A 27,706-nucleotide genomic window follows, 5' to 3' on the forward strand; every position below is an offset into this window, starting at 1 on the left:
GTTAGATATTTAATGAACGCAAACTCATGTTAAAATTGATGAATAAGGTTATCAGAATTGCATGATAGATGGGAACAGGGTCCACACACTCCCAAACATGTCCAGGTACTTAGCCTTGTTTGCTAATTTACAATCCAGTACCCTTTAACAACTCGCTTGCTTTTTTGGAGATTTTCCTCTTGGTCGCAATTATAATGCATATTTTCATTTTTTAAAAATTTATCACCTGAACTAAAAATAAGTAAATAATCAATATTTTTTAAAGAAAATGCCAAACAGAAAAGCGAGTCATTAAAAGTCACTGGATTGGAAAATCGCATTCCCGTTCTCAGGGTTCTATCTTTTAGCCCTAGCAACAGTCTGCCAGGAAACAGGAACAGGAAAGTCTGTCTGGCAAGACTAAATTCAACAAATATAACAAAACAGTTAGAAATATAAAACTAATTTGCTTTGAAACATTTAGCAACCACTATTATTTAAACAACAAAGAGCTAAAGCTGGTAGCTTAATTTAGAATGTACTTTCTAAAACCACACTTGATCCTTTTAAACTTGCTGTTCCAGAAATAGTTAACAGGCAGGTAATTTTGTGCCCGGTTAGTTGACGAGCACAATGCCGAGTGGGTGTCTCTGTAAGGAAACTTCCACATCACAACCAACCAGAGGATTTTCAGCCACGGCAGATTTAACGTTTACTTTCTTGCATATAAACTCTGATTGTCTAATTAGCTGCCAGGATCGAACTTGCAACCTCTGGAGCTTGGGAAAAAAGATGAACCATAGAGGCCTCAGGTTATTACTGAAATAGTTTATTGCTTGCATTTGATTCTTAAGAATGTTTAAAGTACCAGATTGAAAACGGTTAATAAAAAAACAGCAAAATAAATGTAAATGAGAAAAATGATTGTAGTGACACAGTGGGCAAAGCAAGTCGTCCTTGCGACTTCTTAAGTGAACAAGCACCCTAGTCCTAAAATAAATTTATAAAATTGTTTAACTCAAATACTCTAGGGCAATTACATGGTTATGGACGTAACATTTGTAGATTTTGAATGCCTATAATTAAGTTAAGAATCATCAAGTGCTTTTAATATTTTTTAAAAGTGTATATTTCCTGTCGTTTGAATCTTCTCTGTTACCAGATTAGAATAATTAATGAACATCATATAATGTTGCTGATATTTAAATTGCATTTTTTTTCAAATATTATCAGCTTTTTAGTGAATATCCTCAGAAAATACTTACCTTAATACATTCAAAGTGATATAAAATTGAATTCCGGGTTAGTTAAAAAGAAAATAGAGTTAAGAATATTATTGATTAGTCTCTCTCAATTACATTTATATCTGTGAGTATTATTTGCAGTATCCCCTTTTGTTTCAATTCAAATTTCTGATTTTTTGTGGGTGTATCCATTAAAATATGCTACGTCTGTAACAGAAAATGCTACGCCTGTAACAGAAAATGCTACGCCTGTAACAGAAAATGCTACGCCTGTAACACCAGTTTTTTTTATTTTTAAAATTGCATGCTTGGAATTTTTTTTGCCGCATTTGTCTTACAACTGATAATAATAAAAGGTTCAGAAAAGATTTAAAAAAATATTTGTTTTTTATTGCTATATATTTACATTTACTTAATTTTTCATTCAGAAGTAACAAAAAATTGTCTAATTGAAATTCTACAATCATCAAAATTATACTTTTCAAATAGTTATTTTTCCTTTAGATAATTATAGTATTATATTACTGGAAATAATTAAAATGGATTTAACGCTGAAAATATTTTACTGAATATTAAAATGGCGGGTTTAATTAAGCAAGTGTTTAATTATCTGAGCAATGGATGCTGAACTATGAGTTTACAGTTTAAAATCGAAGCATTAATTAAACGCTAATCGTAATCAAGTTATAACTAAAATATACATTTTTCAACTGCAATTTTCAAAATATTATTCATGCTTTGAAACTTGTATTTGACAGTTACTTGTGTTAGAAATAAAAATAATATTTTTAAAAACCCCGTTTTTGTAGTGGAGAATAATAATTAAAAAAACAAAAATTTGAAAAACGAAAAACGTGGGGTGCATGTGGTAAATATATAACGTGGTAAATATATAACAGTAACAGTATGTATGCTCATGAGAATATGTGTATGCATATCTGTAATTGTATCTGAATGTGGATGTGTATGTGGTATATGTTTGTGTATATGCATGTGTATGTGGATGTGTATGAATATGTAAAATGTGTATATGTACTGTCATGTATTTCATGCGCCCCACATTTTTCGTTTTTCAAATTTTTGTTTTTTAATTATTATTCTCCACTACAAAAACAAAAGACAATCGCGAAAATATTAATTTTTCTTTAATTTTAATTTTATTTTACTTTGTATGTCTTTTTTCTCTTCATTTTCACGTATTGTCATCCAATTCTGAGCTATGTGCCAAATTTGAAGTCTGTAGCTAGTCGGGAAGTTAGTTTAAAATCGATTACAAAATTCCACCCGAACAGACATACACGAAGGCAAGTTGATATAAAGGTGGTAAAAATAAGATATTTCATTCACTATCACCTAAAAATATTTTTCCCTTTCTAATTTCTGTGCATGTTTTTTATTAATTTTTTAAAATTTATTTTGTAAGAAAGGAATTCCTTAACATTTAAAAATAAGCTTCAGTTGTGTCTGATAAAGTTTCTTTTCATGAGAGATAAACTAGTAGTTGTTAAAAAAATATAGTAACTGAGCATTGGATGTAAAAAAAAAAAATAATTAAATTGTTATGTGAAACTTTGAACTTACTAACAGCGTTTCCAGTTGCTTCATAAAACGCATTCACAACCAGTGGCTGAACGAACCAGTCTCTGAAACAATAGTTTATAGTTTAAATATGTATTTTCAGATAAATATGAGAATAAAACAAGAACAGTTTATGTCCATTTTTCACTAAAGGGACGACAGCCACCTGTTGAGTTTTGAGGATTACTAAGTTTTGACAAATCAATAGCAAAAAATCTCGCTTCTCTCTGAGAGTTAGTATGCAGTGAAGATGCAGTAAGTAGAAAATCCCTTCTGTTCATCCTTTAAAATCATTTTTTTTTCGAATCAATTTTTCTGAACATAAACCGCTCTTCTCCTATGGTCTTTCAATATCAACTGAACGGTGTCAAAACAGACAATGAATTCAAATAATTAAATAGGTTACGTTTGGAACAAAGTATCGAATGATAGGTTTTTTTCCCACTCCCTTTTTGTTTTTTGACGATCTTGACTATTCAATAAAATGTCAAATCTTAATTATAAGGTAATACTATACAGCTTTATTGTTTTTACGCGGCTGTAACAGGTTTGCACTTGTTTACGTTGCACAGGTTCAATTGTTACAGGTTCAATTGTTTAACATTGCACTGCAATACGTAAAAAATGAGTACAAATAGGAAGTATATAAAAAGTCTCCGGAATAAAAATCCATTGCATTTATGTTTAAATATAAAAGCATTGCATTTAAACTTGTGCAATACATGTAATTATTAAAAAACTACAGCGTGTTTAATAATTTGGTCTAAATATTATATTATATTATATTAATATAATACCTGATATAAGAAATATTTTAATTTATACAATAAATCGTCTAATTTATCCAATCCTCGAATTTATATTATATATCGTCTAATTTAACCAATTGATGCACGAACGTAAACAAGTACACACCAATTTCAGTGGCGTAAAAACAATGAATCTGTAAAGCGTCACCTGATAATTAAGATTTTACGTAGAATCTTATAGTGAGTCTAATAAATTGACCAGGGACTTAATATATAAAACTAATGAAATTATTTAAAGATTTTTTTATTTTCTTGTGCTACCATTAAAACTGGTCTGAGAGCGTACTTCGCAATGATGTTATTTTTCTTGAAATTAATTAGGGATTTAATAGGACAAAATAACTTAAAAAGTATAAATTTTTACGGTCTTACAACCCTTTTGTAAAATGCATTTTATCCGAGTTAACGTTGAGGGTAATAAATTATTTCGAAGAAAAAAAAAATTGTTCTAAAAAGCCAATTAACTTTACCCCAAAGAGGAAGGATTGCACATACTTGACTTTTTTTAAACTTGAAAATTACTTTTTTGATGTTGATTATCGTCAATAAAATTAATCTTAATCAGTGAAAAAAAACTTTTATTGCGAGAATTTGTTCAATAAGCTCTTCAGCTCAATAAAAACCGCAACAGTAAGGGAAAATAAGATTTTTTTCATGAATAGGATAAAAATTAAAAGGAATTTTGAGTAGTATGAGTATTGAATAGTAAAAGCCAATTACGAGCAAATATTTTCAGTTAAAGCATGCAGAGAACAGATTTCTTTCATTACAATATTTTTTCTCGCGTCTCGGTTTAAAAAATAAATTTTTTTATTAGTCATCTTTTAATGAATAACTAGCTTCATTTTTAAAGTTGATTTTTTACTCTTCAAGTACATTCCACTGCATTTAATAAAAGGAAACCAAAGCAGTTTTTTTTTGTAAAGAAATGGAAAATTAGCTTTTTATCTGCTTAAACAAAAAAATGTTCTATAACAGTGTATTTCTGTCGTAGTAGACTAAGTAATTTATTTAAAATGTTAGCAACATAAAGTAATATATATGCGAAAAAAAACTTCTATTAACACTTTCTAAGGAAGTAGTTAGAATACTTCTCAAAAATTTTGAAAGTCTACTTTTTACCACTTTTCATTTGAGATTCTATTTATTAAAATTTTCACTTCTGATAAAGTATGCTGGAATAAAATTGATGACCATACGCTAGTTTTAGAAAATATATATAAAAAGTTATGTATAATTCCTTTTGAAGATTAAGCATTTATAAAGTTTGTCTTCCAAATAAAAATAAACAAAAGTAATGAAGTTAGCACATGGGCCGTGGTGGGAAAAAACAGTTCCTGTCTACGCGTGAACCTTTCTTTGTGTCAAAACGTCAAATGAAAGTAGAAAATGTTAAGTGGTCGTGTCTTTACTTATCTACCTTCATTTGATGTTTTGACACTGAGAAGCGTACTTGTTTCTGGAACTGAAATTATAGTATGTCCATTTATGTACTTTCATTTGTGCTTTATTTATGGTGCTTTTTTTTGATTTAGTCAACATAGCACAAAGTATTATCCTTTCCTTTGTTGGACATCTACAGAATATTTTACGAACCGATATAGTAATAAACTTAATGAGCCGAATAGGTGTTTTGTAAAATATTTTCTCCCAATGACGAATCATTTACTAGTTAAAAAATACGTCGCAGATAACTTACTTCTCTTTGTCAACAGTGCGTGTCATCTTAGTCAGTTCTTTGATTACTTCATATCGATTCATTTTCAAAATATTATTTAAAAAATGTTCCTCAGATATTTCAAGCTAAAAAAAAAAGAATTATTAGTAATTTAATTTAAAAAAAGTAAAAAGAAAAACTGTTTGATGTCAACTACTAGTTTGAGCGAGTTATCAAAAACCATTAATACTAAAAACGAACGCCAAACCAGACAACTTTCATTCTTTACGAAGATAATTTTCTTGAGTGGTAGTGAAATGATAATCTACTTATAATTATATATTGTGTGTATACAGCCAAAATAGTCAATAATCGATATAATAAATAATTGACGTAGTAAATAATTGACAAAATGACATTAGGTTCCTGAATTGTTGAAATGCCTATTTTCTTGGAAAAAAAAGCCTAAGATTACCTAGATAATCTGACATTGCCAACTAGATACTTCTTAAAGTGCAAAAAAGATCTTTGCATGAACATTGCGACGTTTCTGTGCGCTTAAATAAACTTACAAGAAAAGGGCACGAATTGAGAAATTCACTTTGGAATTAAACGTCGTATATTAGTAGTATGTCAGGATAACCTCCATAACAACAATGCGAATTGGTTTGAAATGTGTTGAAAATGTATTTATCTCATACTTTTTTTTAAAAATAAATTTTTTTTCTGTTTACCAACAATATTAATTTAAATTTTATTTTATTTTACTTTGTTATATTACTTCACTTTATTATAATTATTTTATTTTATAATTATTAAGTATTACTTGAGATTTAAATTACATATTTAATAATGATTTTTCTGTTTGTATTAATTTAAATATAAATAATTTTATTTTATTTATTATATTTTTTAGCTACTAGATATTATTGACACTTTTACAGTAATAATGAAGTCCTTCAATAAAATGACATCGTTGAATTACTAATATTTATAGTTAGTGGCTATAATAATTAAAAAGTTAGATTTTAAAGTAATTGTTTTAAAATGTACTAACGTAATCCTTACTAACGTACTAATGTAAATGTACACCCTTATGGTGTTAGGTTTCGTAGACGGGAAAAAAATCTATTAAAGCATTAACAGATTTCTACATAGTTTATTAAACGAAATTGAGAAAATATTTCTCCAGAAGATTATATTTAAATAAAAAAGCGAATTTTCCATAAAAAAATAAAACATAACTAGCGTATATCTAAACTTTCAAAAAATTGAAAAATCTTTTTGGATGTTAATAACGCATATTCAGCTGATCAACTTCAAAAAGGTTGTTTATGTTAACAATAACCTTTTATTAATTGAGCAAGAAGCCGAATAATTTTTTGTTACATTTTATTAAACAAACAATTGTTTTTTATGGTAATTACAATCCACAATCCAGACTATTGTTCATTAAATAAAATGTATAATTAATAAACAAAAAAGTAAGTAATATTTCAAAGGTTTATAAATATTATTACTTTAATCATTTATTTGATTGAAAGATTAAATTAATACTGTAATTTAAATATCAAGAAATATCTAATTTTAAAGTCTTTAATTTTATCCATTATTTAAGTATTTTATAGTTATCCATTATAAGTATTTATCTAATTTTAATTATAATTTTCAAGAAATATCTCATTTTTTAAGGAAATAAAGTTGTATTTAAACTATTTATAAACAAGCAATAAAACTTTAATTAGGACAAGCACTTGGATGTGAGGCAGGCTCTTTGAGGCATGTGAGGCAGAGTAAAAGTTAATGAAAGGCATAAGTATTTTTTTAATATGCGAAATACTTTCTTAGTAATAAATAAATGTAAAAAAATGCTATGTTTTAAAAAAATCAGTATTTTGCTAATTTTTATGGCATCAAAGCATTTTAAATGAAAATAATTTCTCAGAAACAAATCTTAAAGAGCATGAATAACATCATTATGTATACATGTACATATATATACATTAAAATTACAGTATGTATATGCATATTTTTAAAACACAAATATCCTTATACTCAGTCTTCTTAATAAAACATTTTCTTACGAAACTTTTTTTAACTATAAAATGTAATATGCTGATAATTAAGGCATCGAATTACATTTATTTAAAAAATTTTTTTGGCAAAAATTATGAAGCAAATAATGAACAAAAATTAAAATTATGATAATTTTTTTTTTGGAGTTTCATATTTACCTAAATAAAAATAATGTTTTAGCAGGATCTATTAGAAAATCGAGGTGTAGGTATTTCTTTAAAGTAATTTATTATTTTTATTTAAAAGCATTTTCTTATCAGAAAAGTAATAAAAAAACTAGTATTTAAAAATATGCATCTATTTAATTAAAATAATTTTCTTATAAGAAAGCACAAGAAAAATATTGATGTTTTCTTAGGCATACATTTTTTTTCTTTGAAATATTTTCATCCGAAAAAACTCAAAAGAAAAATACACATGAAAAAGAAAGAAAAGGTAGATAAACCAATATAAGAAAACACAAATCTAATTATATATTCTACCTTGTTGATTCATGTTCTTTTTTTATGATAGATTTTCTTACTTTTGAAATCCACTTGGAAGGAAATAAAAACAAATTTGATTTTTACCAGCAAACGTTTATAGGCATTTTACTTCTAAGATCATTTTGACTAGGAAATCTTATTATGCTAAAGAAAATTGATTTTAAAAAATGGAATGTAAGAAGGAGAAAAAAAAGACTTACTCCAGCATAATCTGTATCAAGCTGAACAGGATCTAAAATGTATCTTGGGAAGCCTAACTTCGTAGTCATGCTTTCCACCTGCGTAAATAAATAATAATTTAAAAAAAAAATGTATAGACTTTTCGCTTTAAAAAGACACATAATCTATATGGAAATTATACTTTTTCTTCGCAAGATACTCTGGTTTCAGGATCTAGCCATGTTATATGTCTAATTCCTCCCATGAATGCTTGTTTCAGCGATGTAATTAATGATTTAATCTAGAAAGAGAAAGTTCAATAGTTGATTCTCATATTATGCAATTTATATTAGATAAATATTCTAATCCCTCCCATGAATGCTTGTTTCAGCGATGTAATTAATGATTTAATCTAGAAAGAGAAAGTTCAATAGCTGATTCTCATATTATGCAATTTATATTAGATAAATATTCTAATCCCTCCCATGAATGCTTGTTTCAGCGATGTAATTAATGATTTAATCTAGAAAGAGACAGTTCAATAGTTGATTCTCATATTATGCAATTTATATTAGATAAATATTCTAATCCCTCCCATGAATGCTTGTTTCAGCGATGTAATTAATGATTTAATCTAGAAAGAGAAAGTTCAATAGCTGATTCTCATATTATGCAATTTATATTAGATAAATATTCTAATCCCTCCCATGAATGCTTGTTTCAGCGATGTAATTAATGATTTAATCTAGAAAGAGAAAGTTCAATAGCTGATTCTCATATTATGCAATTTATATTAGATAAATATTCTAATCCCTCCCATGAATGCTTGTTTCAGCGATGTGATTAATGATTTAATCTAGAAAGAGAAAGTTCAATAGTTGATTCTCATACTGTACAATTTATATTAGATAAATATTTTGTAATGTTTTTGGAATGGTGGCTCAGAGGATAGAGCACTCCACTTCTGATCTTGATCTAGGTTCGTCTTCCAGCGATGGTGGATCGATACGAAATCTGTTCCCGACTCGTACTAGCAGCAGTGCTAACATGAAACATTATCAGTCGTTAACAAATCATGAGTGAGTCCCCTTTCCGTTAATTTAACCGTGAAAGGTTTTCGTGGTTTTCTTTTCCATGTAACGCAAATGTGAGTTAGTTCCCCCAAAAAGCCTTTCATGAAAGCTAATTTGGCCCAATTCTTGATCCAGGAGTTTTTTTTTGTCTTCTGGGTCGGGTTCAAAATCATAAGGATGCGGAGTTGAACATTGATAGTCACAAAGTGAGGCAGTTGTTCAATGAAAATGAGAAATAAATTAAGGTGAAGAAATGGAATACGAAGAAACAGAACAGCACCGCAGAAGTACAGAAAATAATACATAAACAAAGGTAAAAAAAAAAAGAAAAGCAAAACCGGGAAAAAACCCTCAGTGATCGAGAGAAGCAAATCAGTCGTGGGGAATTTCATAGTTTCCTTTTAAAATCAATTTGTTTTCATCATTCACGCCTAACTAGTCTTGAGATTTAGAGTCTATCTTAGAGAGCTTAAAACATATCAGCTTCATATTTTTTGAAGCAAATGAAATGTCTTATATCATCACGCATATTTTTTTGGGAGCTTTTCATTTATTAAACATTGTTATTACATTAAGGTACTGATTTATTAATTTCTAAACTCTAACTTTATCTCATATACAGGAAACCGAAAATCAATCACATAAGTTTTCAGCAAACAACTTAATGTGAAATGAAAACATATAATAACGATAATAATTGCGGTCATTAAAACTCCTGATATTTTGATGATCGTTGCTTCTTTTATTCATTTATTTTATCAGTGGCATTGGAAAGTTGACGATTCCGGTAAATTTTATGACTTTTAATGTTTAACTCCATAAGCTTGTAATTTTGAATCTGACATAAGAGACAAAGAAACTCACTCCTCTAATAGCAATAAAAACGTACCTTCACGGTAAACTTCGTGAGTAAAATTAATCTGCTCTAGTGCTACACGCAGAAGAAAGCCACGATAACATTCAATTAGATAACCAATGATTATTTTCATGTCTTTTTTCTTCATGTAACATAAGGGAGGGTTTGTTCCATTTAAAAAGTCTCGCACGAAGCCTATTTAATATCAGTATTAATACTTAAGTGTTTTTAATACTTGTGGAGTTCCCTTGCCTTTTGAGTCTGAACTGGGGATATATTGCGTCAATATTGTAGTCGATGATGGTAGCAAACAATGAATGAATGAATCATAATCGTTGAGATCCATCTGGGTTAAGTAGTACTCAAGCTCTTAATCTACTCAAATTTCTCAACACGAGCTGATTAAGCCCGGTTTAAAATCGGGCTTAATACTTGAGTGATTCTATTACTTGTGGAGTTCTCTTGCCTTTTGAGTCTGAACTGGGGACATATGGCGTCAATATTGTAAGCTATGAAGATCACAAACAATGAACGAATGAATCATAATCGTTGAGATTCATCTGGGTTAAGTAGTACTCAAGTTCTTAATCTACTCAAATTTTTCAACACGAGCTGATTAAGCCCGGTTTTATATCGGACTTAATACTTGAGTGATTCTATTACTTGTGGAGTTCCCCTACCTTTTGAGTCTTAGCTAGGGATATATTGCGTCAATATTGTAGTCTATGAAGGTCACAAACAATGAACGAATGAATCATAATCGTTGAGATTCATGTTAAGTAGTACTCAAGCTCTTAATCTACACAAATTCCTCAACACGAGCCGATTTATCAGATAGATTTTATGCTTTTCTGTAATATCCCGCACTTAGTGCGTTATATGAAAATTTTGCGTTATACCGAGAGGAAAACCACACAAATTTCTCGCATTCAGTTCGCACAAAGATGCCTCTTTTTCTTTGATCCGTCTACGTATATTTTGTCTTAGAACTGTGGTCGCCAATCATTACTCAAACTTCGGGCCAATGGAAAATTAGAGATTTATCCCGCCCTGAGTTTATTTATTATAAAATACTAATAAATGGTGATAAACAACTATGATGCAAAAAATTTTAAATTGGAAAAATAAGTAAAATATACTTCGCTTTCAATTTCTTCGTTGAATTCCTGCTTTACATAGAGAGAAGCGAGAGCCATTCCAAAACCATCATTTACTAAACTAACACACTCCTTCCATCTGGCAAAAAATGTTCTTTCTTCAGACAAATTGGGAACTTCTCTTCGAAAGTCGTAATACAAACGTCGAAAATGTATATCTAAGTATGGTAAGTATTTGGCAACAAACCGCCAAGTCAAATAATTGGCAATCGTCCTAAAAAAATTGATTTATTTATATTTTGATATAATAGTTAAAGTTATTATATTAAGGTACTATTTACATATGTAAAGTATATAACTTATTAAAATTATATAGCTATGTTTATAACTGGGAAATAATATTTGCAGAGTTAAACGTGATAGTAAAAGCTCGCAATATTACAAAATGACAGAGAATTTGTAATTTTTTTCAAAAATTTTCATCGATTAAAAATATTTTTATGAAAAATAAATTATTAATTCAAGATAACTGAGAATGATTTGAAAATTGAGGATTAATTTAATTTTTGACAAAATATTTAAAAAACATGTGGCGAGAACAGATAGACATGTAGGGTTCATGGATAATATATTTTTACAATAAAACAAGTGATAGCAAACGCAGAGCTCAGGATGTCTTTGTAAATACCTAAATAAAGTAGTAGAAAGGGATATTTAATGGATTAAAATTATAAAATAGCTATACACTTCCAGAGAGAGAAAAAAAAAACCATAATCCCAACAGCTTGTCACAATGGCTCAAGATTTAAGGGCACCGAGCTGTCAATGTTAAGGGCTGCGGTTTGAGTCTTTCAGATCCACCCAGTTTCAGATATTTGTGTACCAGGTTGCATGGGAAGTAAAGGCAGATGGTGCGCAATGCTGAATATATGGCCGCAATCATTCAATTGGTTGCAAAATTGTGGAGCCTTAACTGCTATGCCTCCTTTGGCCCACAATGGGTTTTTTTTTAAAAAAAGGAACAGGTTTGAGTGTTTGGACTAACAAAACAAATCCTAATTTATTTTTCAAACGACAAATTTTTTGCAATATTTTTCTAGGTTTGGTAGAAACTGTTTGTTTCGTGCCATTTGCTAAATTTTCACAAAATTCAAATTAGTAGTTTAAAAAAAAGTAGTTTTTTGATACCGCATACACTTAAAGTGAGTAAATATCATGTGCAGCGGAAAACGGCGTGATTTGACATGATTTAAAGAATTGAAAGAGTTTTTAAATTTAATCAGAGAAATTCGCTGTTTTCGTTTTAAGAGGTTATGTGCGGATTATTTGTAGGTGACAACCTATAATAAGCTTTTTATTAATAATTTAAATCGAAGAGTGGTTTAGTGGAGAATTAAATGAATTAATTAAAAATTATAGAAGCTGAGACCTACGAAGTTTAACCAACTCCTCCGAGAGGAGAGAAAGCTTCAGCACGGATCAATTTAGTTGTCCAACGTTAACGAACATAAACTCTCCTTACGTTCAGGTTACTAAACTGCGCAGAGGACGAAAGATGCCATTACGTTTGGATCAATTTGGATAAAATTTCTTGTTTGTAGTACCCGTGCTGAGTTCTTTTCTGATCGTTCTATATTGGCTTAGCTTCGGATTATGTTGCATTTTGATTTACATTTGGGGATGTTACATAGAACGGGGGAACTTAATATTTGTCCAGAACTGAATTGAGAATATCATTTTATAATTATTTGCCATCTTATTTACACCAATTTTTTTAAACGTTTTGCAGTAACTGTTATTTTAATAGTTATTTTTTCGAAAATAATCTTTGACTTACACTTAAAAAAACTAAATAACTTATGTATTATACTATATTTAAAAACTGGTATATTAGTAGTAATTGTTGCTGGTGAATTAATTAAAAATTATGGAAGCTTCGAGTTGCGGAGTTTAACTCCGGAGGATGCTACAACTCTATTTTCCCAGAACTGAACTGCGAAAATAATGTTACAATTATTTGCCTTCTTATTCACACCAATCTTTTTTTTTTAAAGTATTCTGCATTAACTGCTATCTTAATAGTTTTATATTCGAAAATACTACTTAATTTGTTCTTGAAAAACTAAATAGTTTGCGTATTGTGTTTGAAAGAAAGTAGTACGTCTTAAAATTATCTTAGTCGAAATTCTTTAAGTCTGATTAGATTTTAGGCATGCCATGAATGAGTTTAAAATTTACGATTTAAGGAGTTTAGCAATTTGATAGTTACAATTTCGTGTTTTCATATTTACCGAATGGGTGTCCGATTTAGAAGACCAACAAGGTTGCGTAGATACTTTTCGCAGTTTACTACTATGTTGAGATCGTTCAATTTATCTTCTGGAAGTCCACTGTAGTCCAGAATGTAACCAAGCAATATCCTCCATTTGATCTGAAATCGATTAGAGAATACAAGAATAAATATGTATCTAATTAATCATGTATCTAAACAATAAATAAGTAAGGAAGGGTGTGTAAAAGGGGTTTCTTGTTAATAGGTAGTGCATGACTTGCTCGGTGTTCACCCCAGTCACAGACTGGGTCACAGTCACAGTCACAGACATGCTTACAAGTTTTATTATTTATTTATAACTCCAATAATTAATTTACTCGGACAATTAATTGTCTAATAATTAATTTATTCAGATAATTAATTGCATAATAATTAATTTATTAGGATAATAAATTGTTTAATGATTAATTTATTCGGATAATCAATTGTCTAATAATTAATTTATTCGGATAATCAATTGTCTAATAATTAATTTATTCGTATAATTAATTTTCTAATTATTAATTTATTAGGATAATTAATTGTTTAATAATTACTTTATTAGGATAATTGGATTAAAATTAATTTGTTTGGTTCATATGCAGATATTAAAGTGGCAGTTTACACCGGCTAAAAAGGGTGGTATTTCAATAAACTGTATGAAATCTTCTTCTTCTTGGGCCTAAAGTTTATGACAGGCTCAACTACGTCCAGCTACCTAGTCGGTGGGCGACCCCTTTTTCTTGAACTTTCCAGTTTTAAAAAAGTTACATTTTTGCGGGGTTTCGGTCTTCAGATCTATAAAGGTGTCCACGCCATCGATTGCGATTGGCCTTAATAACACTCACTATGTTTGGTTGTTTATACTTTTAAAATGTAGATATTAAAGTGGCAGTTTACACCGGCTAAAAAGAGTGATTTTTCAATAAATTGTATAAAATAGCATTACTATATTCAGTGCAATTTGTTGCATAAATCTAATTATTTCTCATCTCAAAATTAAGACAAAATGAAATAAGATTCCATTTTGTCTTAGTCTTGTGAATATTGCTGATTTAAAATGTGAGAAATGCAAAAGGCGAGGACATAAAATTGTAATAAATTAGATTTCCTATGGATAATTTAAGTGAAGTAAGAAGATCAGCAACCACAACTGCATTGCTCAAACTGATTTAGAGGTTGAGATAATGCAGATTATAGTTTCCCAACCTTTTTTTTGGTTCATCGCTCACTTGACAGGACAGAAAAAAAAATTCTATGCTGAGGCAAGGAAAAATATATTTTAATTTTTTTTATTTTTTAATTTAGGATTTTTGATAAGATATACTTGAATCATGCCACTAATTTTCTGAAGGTTTCTATTTACCAATGCATTGATATGAAGAATTGTTTTTAGAAATTCTCATGAAGCTGTTTGTACAGATTCAAATTCAGTATATTACCATGAAATTCAAATAATCAATTAAATATTATTGTTTGGAAATTAAATTGCACATTTTAAGTAGTTTTTTGAAAAAGTGAGGTGCAATTTATTAAAACGTAGAGATTTTGGACTGTTACCTGAAATCTATATATCACAAGTTAACCCAATACTGACACATACACATTTCAGATTTAGAAGATAAAATTTAAATTTAAATTTAATAAAATTTAGTTTAAATTTTAAAATTTAATTTAAATTTTAAATTTTAAAATTTAATTTAAATTTTTGAAGATAACTATAAGAGATTAAAGTTTTTGAGAAAAATATACGAGGGAAGTTTATATTCCTCATTACTCGAAAGATAAATTTAATTTTTATTATTTATTCAAAATATTGCTATTAGAAATATATATATTTTCACAAAAATTACGCCTTTTTAATTTCATTGGCACATTGAATTCATTGAATTATTTTAAATAATTTCATAAAGGTAACTGAAATCGTGAATAAATAATGGATAATTGATTGGATCTACATGTTCTAAAACTGGTTTCTACTGAGTTAAAAAGGTCTTAACTCTCAGAATCTTTTTTTAGCCTTCCATGGATCACCAGAGTTCCATGGAATACCATATGGGAACCCCTTGTTTAAGCAAATTTACGTTATGAACAAAGCTAACCGAAAGAAAGCTATTGAAAGTAAAACAGAAAAAAATATTCAAGAGTTTTTCCTTTCTAAGAAACAAGAGAATGTTAAGGTAAAAAAATACACACAACGCACACAAATGAAGAAGAAAAGATATAAAAATACTGAAAAGCTTCGCTCACTACTTTTTAGCAGTAAAAAAATTATGTATTAATAATGAAAAATTCTATATGGGTCATTCTCACGAAAACTGTCATTTTTCAGTTCATAAAATCCCAAAAAAGTAAAGTGAATGAAAAGCTCTGAAACTTTTTATATTAATAGAAATATGTAATGGCATTACAAAGAAAGTATATATCCTATAAATTATACTTAATATTTAAATTAATAAATTTTTTAAATAATTAATTCATAATTAATTAATTTATAATAATTAATTAATTAATTTAATAAATAAATTAATTAATTTAATAAATTAATTTATTAATTTTTTAATTTATTTTTCAAATTAATTAATAAGTAAATTAATTATTTTTACTATTTAAAAAGTGAGGGAATGATATTTTATTTTAATACATGTTTTTATCTAAGTTGCATCTACCTAAAGTTTGAAAATGATAGCATACTAAGTATATCTAATATTTATTATAATTTAGTCTTATATATTTAATAGTTTTTACAGGTTTGGGAAATAAAATTGGCTGGCATGATTGAACAAAAAAAAATTTAATAATATACTCATCTTGAATCATTCCGTCACTTCAGCGTCATTCCCTCACTTTATACACTAGTGAGGGAATGACGAATTCAATAAAATTTAAAAATAGCAGTTAGGCCAAATTAATTTCTGAAGTCAATCACATACAATTATATTCATACATGAAAGCAACATATAATTATCCACTTTATCGATGAAGTTGTATTTTATTTTACTCTAAAAAATGACACGAGGGAATGACAAATGTAGAAAATTTTACCTGGTTTGATTCATTCAAATTTATTCCACAGCAAAGCTTCCTTAAGTTGAAGAATGAAACATACTGCAATTTTGTTCCACGATGCCAGTTGTTAACTTCTGAAGTTTTTATTAAAATATTTTTATTCTAAGAAGATTGCAGGTGATAAGAACATTGTTGTGAGGGAATGACGCGAAACACTGGGACAAAGTTTAAAATAGTACTGTGTTAATATTTTTATCAGAAATTAAATTTAAAATTGATTTTCTGAATTTTATATTTCAGTATTCTGAAATAAAAAACACGAATTTGTAAAAAAAATTTTTTTATTTCAGAAACAATTTTTTTCTTTTTTTAAATCAGCAGTGGGGACAAGTGAGGGAATGACATATTGGTATATTTTAATTACCTAAAATAAATAAAAAATAAAATTTGATAATTTTATTTTTATTCTTTTGTTAGCTTGCATTCTGAAGGACACTTTCCCTGAATTTTTTTTTTCGTAAGCTGTAAAACAAACATAAAATATACTGGGGACATGAAAATGACTGTTTTTGTGAGAATGACCCATATGATCATTACTTTATGGTTGTGTTCTTCTTCGTTTAAATTTACTTAAAGTTAGTTTTATCAGTATAAATTTAGATTTTAGAATGAATTAAATGAAATTATATTACATTATGAAATTATATATTATTATGGAATTATATATTATTATTAAATAATATATTATTATTGAATTATATATTATTAAATGGAATTAAATGGAATAATGCTTTAAGGAAAAAAGAGTATCGCAAAATTTCAGTTACACAGTGCATAAAACAGTTGCAATTTCAGAAAGTTGACAATTAATTATTTTATGAAATCTATAAGGCCACGTTTAAGCAAAATTTTCTGAGCAAACAAATGCTGTACCGTAAACCATAATTTAAGATTTTTGCGTAGAAATTTTCGCATCAATTTTCTTCCGTTGAAATAACAAGGAGCAACGGAAGGTAGAAAATTTCCCCCGCGAATCACTCAAAACTCACGTTGTTTCATTTAGGGTGAAATTTATCCATCAGCTTTGGTTCTGAGTCACGCACAATAAGTCGCGTACAATTTGTCGTGGGACAATTCGTCGCGGGCCTAATTCATCGCAGCAGCAGTTCATCATGTTCACAATTCGTAGCGGCAACCATTCGTCATGGTAACAATTCGATGTGAGTTTAATACTTGTTTAATACAAAAAGCTTTGTTACGTTATTATAAATGACACCTGAAGACTTTTATACTCTCCTCTGTATGCTTTTTTTTGTTGAGGAAAATGGGTTTATTTGAGAGGGGAGATTGAATTTCTTCTAGATGCAAGTGTGGCATTGTTCCTGATGTAGTTTTTTTTACGCTGAATTGCATGAGGTAGTCAGACTAATAGTTCAGAAGCTATAAATGTTTTATGTTCAGCAAGTACACATTTGTACTTATTACATATTTACACTTCTTATACCTATTTACACTTCTGATGTTGCTATCTAAAGAAGTGAGACATTGTTTCAATGCATTTTTTTGCTCAAAATCTGCAGAGACTGTACACAATCAATCGAACAAATATTTTAAAAGTTGCAAAAGTTTTTATGTATAAAAAATACTACTTTTGATACTTATGTATACACTTTGCATTGATATAAACGTACCGTCTAAACATGTAAATTTCCCGTTGTAATTTTTACGTTAAATATGACTCATAATTTAAAAATTATAAGTGTTTTCTTCATAATAAGTGTAATTCAAAAATGGTATTTTTAACATAAAAATACCCATTTCACCTTTCAAAATATAAGACCGTAGATTCCTGCTTGTTCCCATTAGATTCAGTGACAAAGATGTATAGTAAACAATACTTGACTTGTCTGTATAGCAACGTATGACGCGTAAACAAGTGCAAGCACAAATTTTTACTTTTTGTGTGCATAAAACCCTTATTACTTCTTTATTTATCTTATCGATTCCTGTTTTTTTAGTCATTCAATTACAGTATGAAAAACTACATCGAAAAATATACCTTGCATGTTCCTCTAATTGCGTAAATCTTTAAATATTTTGCTAATTTAAGCCATTAATTTTCTTTTCAAATCTTTATTGTTATTTTTAATTGTTTTATATATGTTTTTGTTGCTTTTATTGCCACATGGATTTATTTCAAAACGAATAATACCAGTCTCATTCTCTACTGCGTGAAAAATACGTAGGCAACAATGCCTCACTTACGTGGCTAGAAGAAATCCGATTCCCCCCTTCAAAACCCCCTTTATTTTTCTTAAAGAAGGGGGAAACGTACAGAAAAAAGTAGGAGAATTTTCAAATATCATTTATAATACTATAATAAAGCCGCTCATGAAAAAAAGTCTTGGGCATTCATTTTTCCGAAAGAAAAATCTAATTTGAGAAATCAAATTTAAATTCTAAGCTAAAATTACATCTTTTTATGAACATGAAATTTTTGCAATGTCCAAAAGTTAACTAAATATTTAATTTGTGGCAGTTCATATATTACTAGGGGGGGGGGCGAGTTCAAGTAAAGCACTTAAGGGGGGGGGGAGAGATTTGTGATTTGCTTATTGTTTATTCAGAGGGTGGAGAGATATGAGAAATGCTTGTGTAAGATGCAGTTTTTTTTAATCTCCTAGTTCTTTTTTTAATACAAAAAGATGCAACTAAAAAATACCACAGAAAATATCACTTACTTTGGTCGCCACAGTTTGAAAAAATTTAGAAAGTGATGATAAATGTCTTATGAGGTTATCGTAAATTATATAGGACTTAATTTTACGTTGGTTTTAGAAGTTCACTCGGTCATTTATAACACAGATTTTTAATTTACAGATATTTTTGGTCGATAGTAATTAGTTAAAATACTTTATTCCCTCGATCATTTTTTACATGTTTTTTTTCCCTCTGGAATGTAGCTACCCTACTTACCTTCACTTACTTATCTGCATAAGATCAGCAAGTATTTGCTTTCTTCAAAAAAAATTTTTTTGATGCAATTTTTAACATGAAAAAAAGTATAATTTGTTCTGTACAGTACAGGGCAGTTGACTACTTTGAAAAATAATTTATAGAGGGATAGGCAGTTGAATACTAAAGCTTTCAAAAATTTTGGCTATTTTGCTAACATGCCAAAAGCCAATGCCGCGAGAGAGCAGGGCATTTGATATGAACTTTTGTATTATTTACAAGTAGCGGCGTGGAAAGTAAATTTGAAGAAAATTTTAATAAACTAGAAATTTTTTTCCAAAACTTTTATTAAAACTAATATTTCGAAAAGAAGTATAAAGTTGTAAACCTGGTTTAGGAAATATTTTTATTTAATTATCGCATCGAATAGCAATTTTATAATAATATAATATTTACAAATTTCAAAATTTTTTCTTTTAATTTTAAACAATTAACGTCATACTTTAGACCGTTTGGAAGTGCATCTGGCAAACAATTCATTGCTTTCAGGTGATCTCGATTCTTCTCTTTACTTTTCTTTCGCCTGGTTATAAAATCATCATATATCATATTATCATTTTCTGCATTAGAAGTAAAATTTTCCAAACACGGTTCACTTTCAAACAATAATGTTTCAAATTTACACTTATTAGCAATTATTTAGTTCTAAGAGAAGACGTTTTTCATCATTGAAATTTCTGCAATTTATAAAACCAATTATCGATACATTTTTAAAAATAAATTAAAGAATTTTTTTTGCAAACTTCTTTTTTGGATTTAATATTTTAGTACAAATATAATTCTGATAATCTAGCTGATTTTTTTAGTAACTATTAAACTGTTTTTTTTTATAATTAAAAATATCGAAATTTATTTTTGCTTGCAAGTAAAGAGTTAGGAAAATACATAAAAGGGACACCAGTGTCTAACAGGCCTTAAAGGGTTAATCTTTAATGAAAAACTGCTTGCTTTAAATAGCGTTTATCTTTCATAGTTCTTATTTGGCTCTTTTATTGTTAGCAGTTTCTGTATTTCTTGGTAGCAAATCAGCGATATAAGTAATTCATGATTTTGTTTTTGTCTAATTATCTTATTAAATTTGCATACGGTATAGATAATTTTACGTGTATTCGACAAATTGTAAAGTTTTTAGTTTGTTTTCAAATGATTACAATTACAGTAGGTTACAACAAAAGTTAATCTGTCTTTGTTGGACATTCCGTTCATAGCGTGTGATCCTGCTTTTTCTTCCTAACGTAATGAAATTTCTTGCTCCACCAAGAAGGAATCCAGATTTTATGAATTTTGATTTTCTTTTTTCCGTTTTTAAATTTTTTAAAGATTTTCTTCCTCTCTAAAGAGTCATCATTAGGATCTAATAAATCATTGTTTGCCGTAAATAGAGTTTCTGTTCCCTCTTCATTCTTAGACTTTTTCCCTATAGTCAGATTTTCAGCTTCTTTGAAAGCGAAATGATCATCAGCTAATTCAAGATATCTTACAGTTTTTGCAATTGTATCGCTATATGAATTAATATCACTTGTTTGACCAATTTCAGTAAATTTAATATCTTCCTGGCAGTTAAACTTTGAAATTGCGAGGGAGGTTTTCCTAGGTTTTCGGTCTTTTGGTGGTTGTGAAATATTTTTACCCATATTAAACGTTTCGTTACCTTTTTTAACGTGCTTTTCCCCTTTTGACTTATTTGGGTCAAAACATTCTGACATTCTAAACGAAAAGTTTTCCATAATACTGGAATTGGTTTGTCCCACATGATAGCTTTCTAGCATTGGTTGTTTATCATTGGATTTTCCTCTACGTTTTCGAAGATATTCAAATGCATTATTAATCTGTGGACTAAAAGAATAGTGTTTCCTTAAGTTTAGATCATGCAGATAAGAATCTGAGTAACTTTTTTGATTTTCGAATCGGATCATATGCATGTTTTGTCCTTTAATCACATCAGGAGACTGGTCAAAAATAGTAACACCGTGTATCCTCTCAGATAATAGCACAGAAATATCAGTTTGGACTTCTTTGTTTAGCATAAGCGTCTCACATGTTGAAAGAAACATAGTGCATTGCTTTTTGTCATCTTCAACACTGGATATTTTATTTAATAATTTGTAGAAAGATGTATTTCTTACTAAAGGTAAAGCGGAAGGACGTTCCTCAGATTTTCTTGTGCTAACTATTGTTAAGCTTTTGCATTTATGTGAGTCGTGAGGAATTTTTCCATACTTCACATCATAAGTTTCATTTTGATGACTAGTCTGTTTAGTTGTTTCATAATTTAATTTAGTTTGCGTCGCTTCTTCATTGCTGAATTTTTCTCTGCAATTAAGATAAGTCAGATCATAACTTTTTGCAATTTTTCTTTTCATTATATACCAGTATGCTATCCCGAATGCAACTGGTGCTCCTACACCAATAATAATTGCTACCTGCCATTTAGGCATTACTCTTACTGGTAGCTGACATAGTGTTTATAAAAATCTTACATTTTTCTCATCTGATGATAAATAATATAAATATAACTGTAACATGTTTCTGACATTGAGTAAATTATTGCTTGTGCTATCCTTAAGATATAATCTATGATTGCAATTTCATTTTACATTTGCAGGATAAAAACAAGCTAACGAAAGATTAGATCAGCTGAAATAAATGCAGTAAATTGATAAATAAATTGTGTGAGTAAATAAATATAAATTTTTGCTTTTTTTCTTACTTAACCCATTAATGATCGGCTCCAAAAGTGTTTTATTCGTGAAAAACCCCTATGCAATAAATAGAGTCACCCCACTTACTTGTTCATACTAAGTCGATAGCTCGTTTTCTGGTCGTAATATGAATATTTATACTATAAATGCATAACAGTAGACAGAACAATCTTGTTTCAAAAATAAATTCCGATAATAAAACCTTTCCAATGCAATTTCTTTTTATATTTTATTTTTATTATAGATAGAAATGCCGCCATTTTTACCCCATGCTTAACAACAGTATTCAGTGAAATCACTTGTTTTTAAAATATAAGCAACCACTAAATATTTAATAATTTAACCTTATAAATCACGAGGTTTTTTTTTTAATAAACCACTTCCCGAATGACTGCTTATTTTTGTAGCAATGTATTTTTTTAAATCTAGAATACAAAATACTAAGTTTTTCTTTTCTCTTCAATTTTCGTTTCACTTATCAGAAAGTACCACATTAAAGTGAAAACTTCAAAATAGATAGGAAAATGTCCCAGACAAATTTTGATGATAATGTTATCAACATAATAATGTATAACATGATAATACATGATAATGTTATAACATGAGCATAAAGCTTCAGGTTGGACGTGCATACAAAGGCTAAATTGCTTATGGTTAGAGCCCCTGAATTAGAAGTAGAAGTATAGAGGATTCCACTATAATGGAGATTTAGCTTATGGTCTTCTTAGATAAAATGTTGGTACAAAATTCTTCTGCGCAACTAAAGGTTAAACGATTCCCAAGTGTGACTATCAAATCACAAAATTACGACTCTTGCGAATAAAGGAAAAATATGATATGAGCAGTTTTCTGACTTCAGTTTTTATAAGCAATAGATGTAGTTATTAAGAAACAAATTGCATAACGGGGGAAAATTGATGCCGTAGAATTGAAAGTGAAAATTTCAGCGCAATATTTATCAAAATATTTTTATTTAATAAGTTAAATTGTTATTTCTGGAGGCTTAAGCAAGAACAACCAATGATATGTAATTTAGCCATGGTGGATCAGAGCACAGAGCGCTCGTCTCCCAATGAGTTAACTCAGGTTCGAATCCCAGTGATGGTTGGTAGATACAAAATCGGCTCCTAGGTTGCAACGACCACAATGCTAACATTAAATATCCTCAGTGATAGACGGATCATGCGTTAAGATCCCTTGTCGCTGGGATAACCTTGGCAGGATTTTGCTGTTTTTTTCTAAATGTAACGTAAGTGCTGGTTAGCTTCATCAAAAAGTTCTTCACGAAGGCTAGTTTGTCCCTTTACATGATACAGAAGTTCCCTTGTCTTTTGGATAGGGTACAAAGTTACAAGGTTACGGGGTTGATCAATGATGGACGTAAAGTAAACTCAAAATTAGGTTGGCTGTTCAACGCAGGTTATAAAATAAATGTATAGTGGTTTGGAAAATATTTAACTTTTGTCTTGAAATTAAACTATGAGAAATAGGTAAAAATTTGCTTTTAACTGACCAATTTTATGCCATAAATAATGCTAACTAGTATAATTTTAAGGAGTGTCGTAATTTAGTTTTTGCCTTTTGGATGCTGAATATTCTTATTTCTAAAACAAATATCTAATGATTTTATAATTTCAGATTACACTGAGATACAAATTTTTATACAAATACTTGATATTGCTTAAATCGGGTGTGAGAATTACAAATCTAAAATTATAGTTTTGATCCTGAAGCTATGGGTCTTTCTTTTAAATGACCTTTTCATTTTGTTTGTTGAAATGTACAAGTTTAAAAACGTTATGTATAGTAGAGGGTCGTGTGAATGTTGAGACAAACCTCGAAGAAAGTTAGTGAACATCATCAGGATAAAATTTGCATTCATGCCCTGAAATGTCCTCGTGCTTATCTAGGGGCCTTAGTAGGACTTATAGACACAAAGAAACAGTTCACAATAAAGAAGCGCCTCCAGCGGCGTATGGTAACATTTCCGGGCATGGGTTTCTCTGTAATTTTAATCCTGATGACATGCTCTAACTCCATTAAAAGTTCGTCGTAATAGCTATGTGATCCCATAATATATATAAAATTTTTCGTTTTTAAACTTGTACATTTCGTCAAAAAATAGACTAAAAATGTCAGTTTAAAAATAACTGTAGTACTGAAAGAGAGAAAACGATTAAAGATTTAAAATAAGAGATGCGAAAGTAATTAGGATCTGTTCTAAAAATCTCATGCAACAGAAAAAAAATCACCCCCCAGTATTATTCATTCTTCTTAAGTGAATTCAAATATCTTCAATCTCAAATATTACTTTGAAATCTTGAGTTGTTCATCACATCGGTGCTTAACAACCTCATCTGCATGCAATATGATAACAATACCAAACAAGATAAATGAAGTAACATAGTTTGGTACAAACACTCATATGATTTAAAACTTTTCACACTTTCCATAATTGTTGTTATTGTTGTTAATTACCTGTTACGGTTAGTTCGTGCGCAACTGTTACGTGATTAGAAAATTATTCAGTTACATCAATATTTCTGCAATTAGGGATTGTTCACCTCATTTGGTACTTGCGCTGTTATCGAGTAAATAGTTAGGCTATCGAAATCTATCTTGGATTGCGAATATGAAGTAGCTCAACGTTATTATGCATTTACTAATATATCATAGAATGCAAATGATTGTGAAATCTGGCAAGACTGGAAATTTGACCAAATGAGCGTCTAATGATTGTGCGTGAAGCAGCTGAATGTGTTAGTGTATTATATTCCTTTATGAAAGGGAATCACGATTGTAGAATTTTCAAAAACTATTTTTTTATTCATATTTCAAAAGTATATATATTTAAAAAATTTTCATTGAAAAGCTGTGTGTTTGCTATTGATGTGCAAACTGAGGAAATAAGTAATTGATAATTTTAAATGACTTTTTATTTTCAAAACGGCTTTTTTACATAGTAGGGGAGAGTGGGGTCAATTGTAACAGGGTACGATTGTAACAGAGCAAAAATTTCGAGTGTCGGGTTCTAGATTTGGTTCCTAGGTGACGCACAAGGTGTATTTAATAAATCTACATGTACACCCCTGATGGCAACCATTTTTATGTACTTTTGAAAGAGTTACATCACAAAATATATTTTCACGCCACGCAAGTACTTTTTTTGGTATTAGAATATTATATTGTAACAAAGTAATTTTGTTTAAACAAATAAAAATTAGTAACCGAATATGTAAGTGGACACTTTAATTAACATTTCAATAAAATAAAAGATTAGTTTTGCTAATTAACTAGCATTGTTTTTAACAAATGAAGCTGAAGTGGCGTCTTGGGGACAATTGTAACAATAAGTAAAGGGACGATTGTAACAGCTGAAAATAAATAATCTTATGTTTACAAACCATTACTTAACTCTTTAAGAACCACCAATAGTTTCCTATATCATTTATATTATGTTGCATGTGCATTATTTTATTTGTCACCTTTCACAGCATAAATTAAAATTTTTAACCCCTTAAAGTTAAAAGTTTAACCCTTTAGATTTCTGCTCATTATTATTTTTACTCCTAAAATATCACTACTATTTTGATCAATAAAAAATATATCACAACTATGATAATATGTATAATTAACTATGTTTTAGTTGAATTTATGAACTGTTACAATTGACCCCGTAAGTGGGGACAATTGTAACAACAGCACGACTGTCAAAAATTGTTAATAACTAATATAATAATATTTAAAATCAGGTATTTATTTTTTTTCTAGTAGAGGATAGTCTACTTTACTCCTCTGTCAATTAATACTAATAATATATTGGATTTTTTGTTAGTTAAAAATGGTTAAGTAAAAAATTTTACAATTGACCCCAATCTCCCCTACCGATTTGAAATTTTTTTCAATTTTAAGCTGATTTTTCTTAAATATGTTACATCATAAGCATAACTAATGTAAGAAGAGCTTAGAGGATGAACCAAGAAAGTGACATTTTCAGAGTGGCTATATTCAAGGTAAGGGGAAAAAAGTGGTATCCGAATTATTTTAATATGAAAAAACGGATATAATAATTTTTTGTCCTATTTTATTTACTATTGCCTAATTTGAAATAATAATCACGCACTCGAAACTAATGTAGATTAGTTTTTGCCAAAAATAAAATCTGTGACATTAAACATAGTCTTATTTATGAGGCCAATTTATGTTATTTTACTTGGTTGATTAATACTCCTGAAAATGTCATTTACCTGCTGCATCCACTAAGCTCTTCTAAATCTACTAATTCTAAAAGTTGTGACAAGTTCTTTATGAGGTTATTGTAATTTTTATAAGCTTTAATTTCACGTCAATTTTGGAAATTCAGTTAGTTCTAACACACATACATATTTACAAATAATTTTGTTTGAAAAAAAAAGGTTTTGTTCCCTCGATGAGTTTTTAAATTTTTCTTAAGTGTAGTTATCCAGAGGAAAGAATAGCACTGTGCAATGTAGTATAGAATAATCTTGAAAAATGTTAACAGAAAAAATAATGCAATTTTTTTTCTATTAACATTTTCCCCTCTAACCTTAAAGACGCTATTGCTAACATAAATAGTTGGGTTACTTAAAAAGTTTCTTGTTTGTGTGGTTTTACATACTTTAGTCAAATTAAATGTTTCTTTAAGCTTCGATTTAAACAATCTGGGAAACATAATCCCGCTAGTCAAAAATCTGAGCCCCATAATGATAATTTCAATTCAAAAATTTTTTAAGCAAAAAAATAGAAAAATTTCTGCACAAAATTATAAAATTCATTTATCCAAAGACAATTTGAATCAAAATTCCTTAATAGTTATTTATAATTTAATTTAATGAGGGTCAAAAAATGTTCATTGTAAGTTAGATAAATTTTAACTTAAGAATGCAATTTTGCTTGGCAAAATATAAAATTTGAGCGAAATACTTGAATTGTTATTGTGTGATCAAATCTTAACTATACGACTTTTTTGAAATTTGATAATTCAAAAATTGTTAGACCATATGTGTTCTAATTTTGTATTTTTCCCTATAAAATTGCGTTTTTTAAAATAATATAATAATTTGTAAATCTTACAATTTATTTTTTAATTAGGAAGCTCGCATTGAAAAATGAAACGATTAATATTGACTGCACAATTATAACAATCCATATCAATTTTAAACATTTGTCTCTTCTCTAATTCAATTGAAAAGTTAGTTCTCAAAGTATTGATTTTCTATAATTTCTACCTTCTCTAAAATTTTCGACAAATTTAACGAGTTTATTTAGTCACGTTTCTTCAGGCTGAATTGGTGAATTATGGAAGCTCCATGAGAGGCGACTGTCATTAACAAGATCTAAGTTGAACATTTGCTAACGTTGACGCTTTAAGAAATATTTTGCAATAGTAATATTAAATTAGAATTTTTAAAAGTAAGCAGATTATTTCAATTTCCACCAGCTCTTGATAATGATTATCACTTTTTTTATAATATAATATAATATAATATAATATAATATAATATAATATAATATAATATAATATAATATAATATAATATAATATAATATAATATAATATAATATAACATAACATAACATAACATAACATAACATAACATAACATAACCTAACCTAACCTAACCTAACCTAACCTA

At 28.7% G+C, this 27,706-nt stretch overlaps 1 protein-coding gene across 3 annotated transcripts in view; it reads right to left on the reverse strand.

Moving 5' to 3' along the window:
- The window catches only part of LOC107442454 (endothelin-converting enzyme 2), a 229,558-nt gene that overhangs the window by 9,056 nt on the left and 192,796 nt on the right, over positions 1-27,706 (reverse strand). For all 3 annotated transcript variants that reach the window (XR_015433761.1, XM_087164159.1, XM_087164158.1), the window contains exons 9-14: positions 13,305-13,444; positions 11,056-11,287; positions 8,190-8,288; positions 8,029-8,106; positions 5,310-5,413; positions 2,805-2,866 (exon numbers count right to left, since the gene is read on the reverse strand). Coding sequence is in view for 2 of the 3 variants with exons in the window: in XM_087164159.1 (XP_087020285.1) it covers positions 2,805-2,866; positions 5,310-5,413; positions 8,029-8,106; positions 8,190-8,288; positions 11,056-11,287; positions 13,305-13,444 (715 nt within the window). In the remaining variant the exon portion in view is untranslated. The remainder of the gene's footprint in view (positions 1-2,804; positions 2,867-5,309; positions 5,414-8,028; positions 8,107-8,189; positions 8,289-11,055; positions 11,288-13,304; positions 13,445-27,706) is intronic.

The sequence above is a fragment of the Parasteatoda tepidariorum genome, chromosome 5 (assembly GCF_982258835.1).
Source record: "Parasteatoda tepidariorum strain Cologne lab strain chromosome 5, Ptep-v5.0, whole genome shotgun sequence".
Lineage (NCBI taxonomy): Eukaryota > Metazoa > Arthropoda > Arachnida > Araneae > Theridiidae > Parasteatoda > Parasteatoda tepidariorum.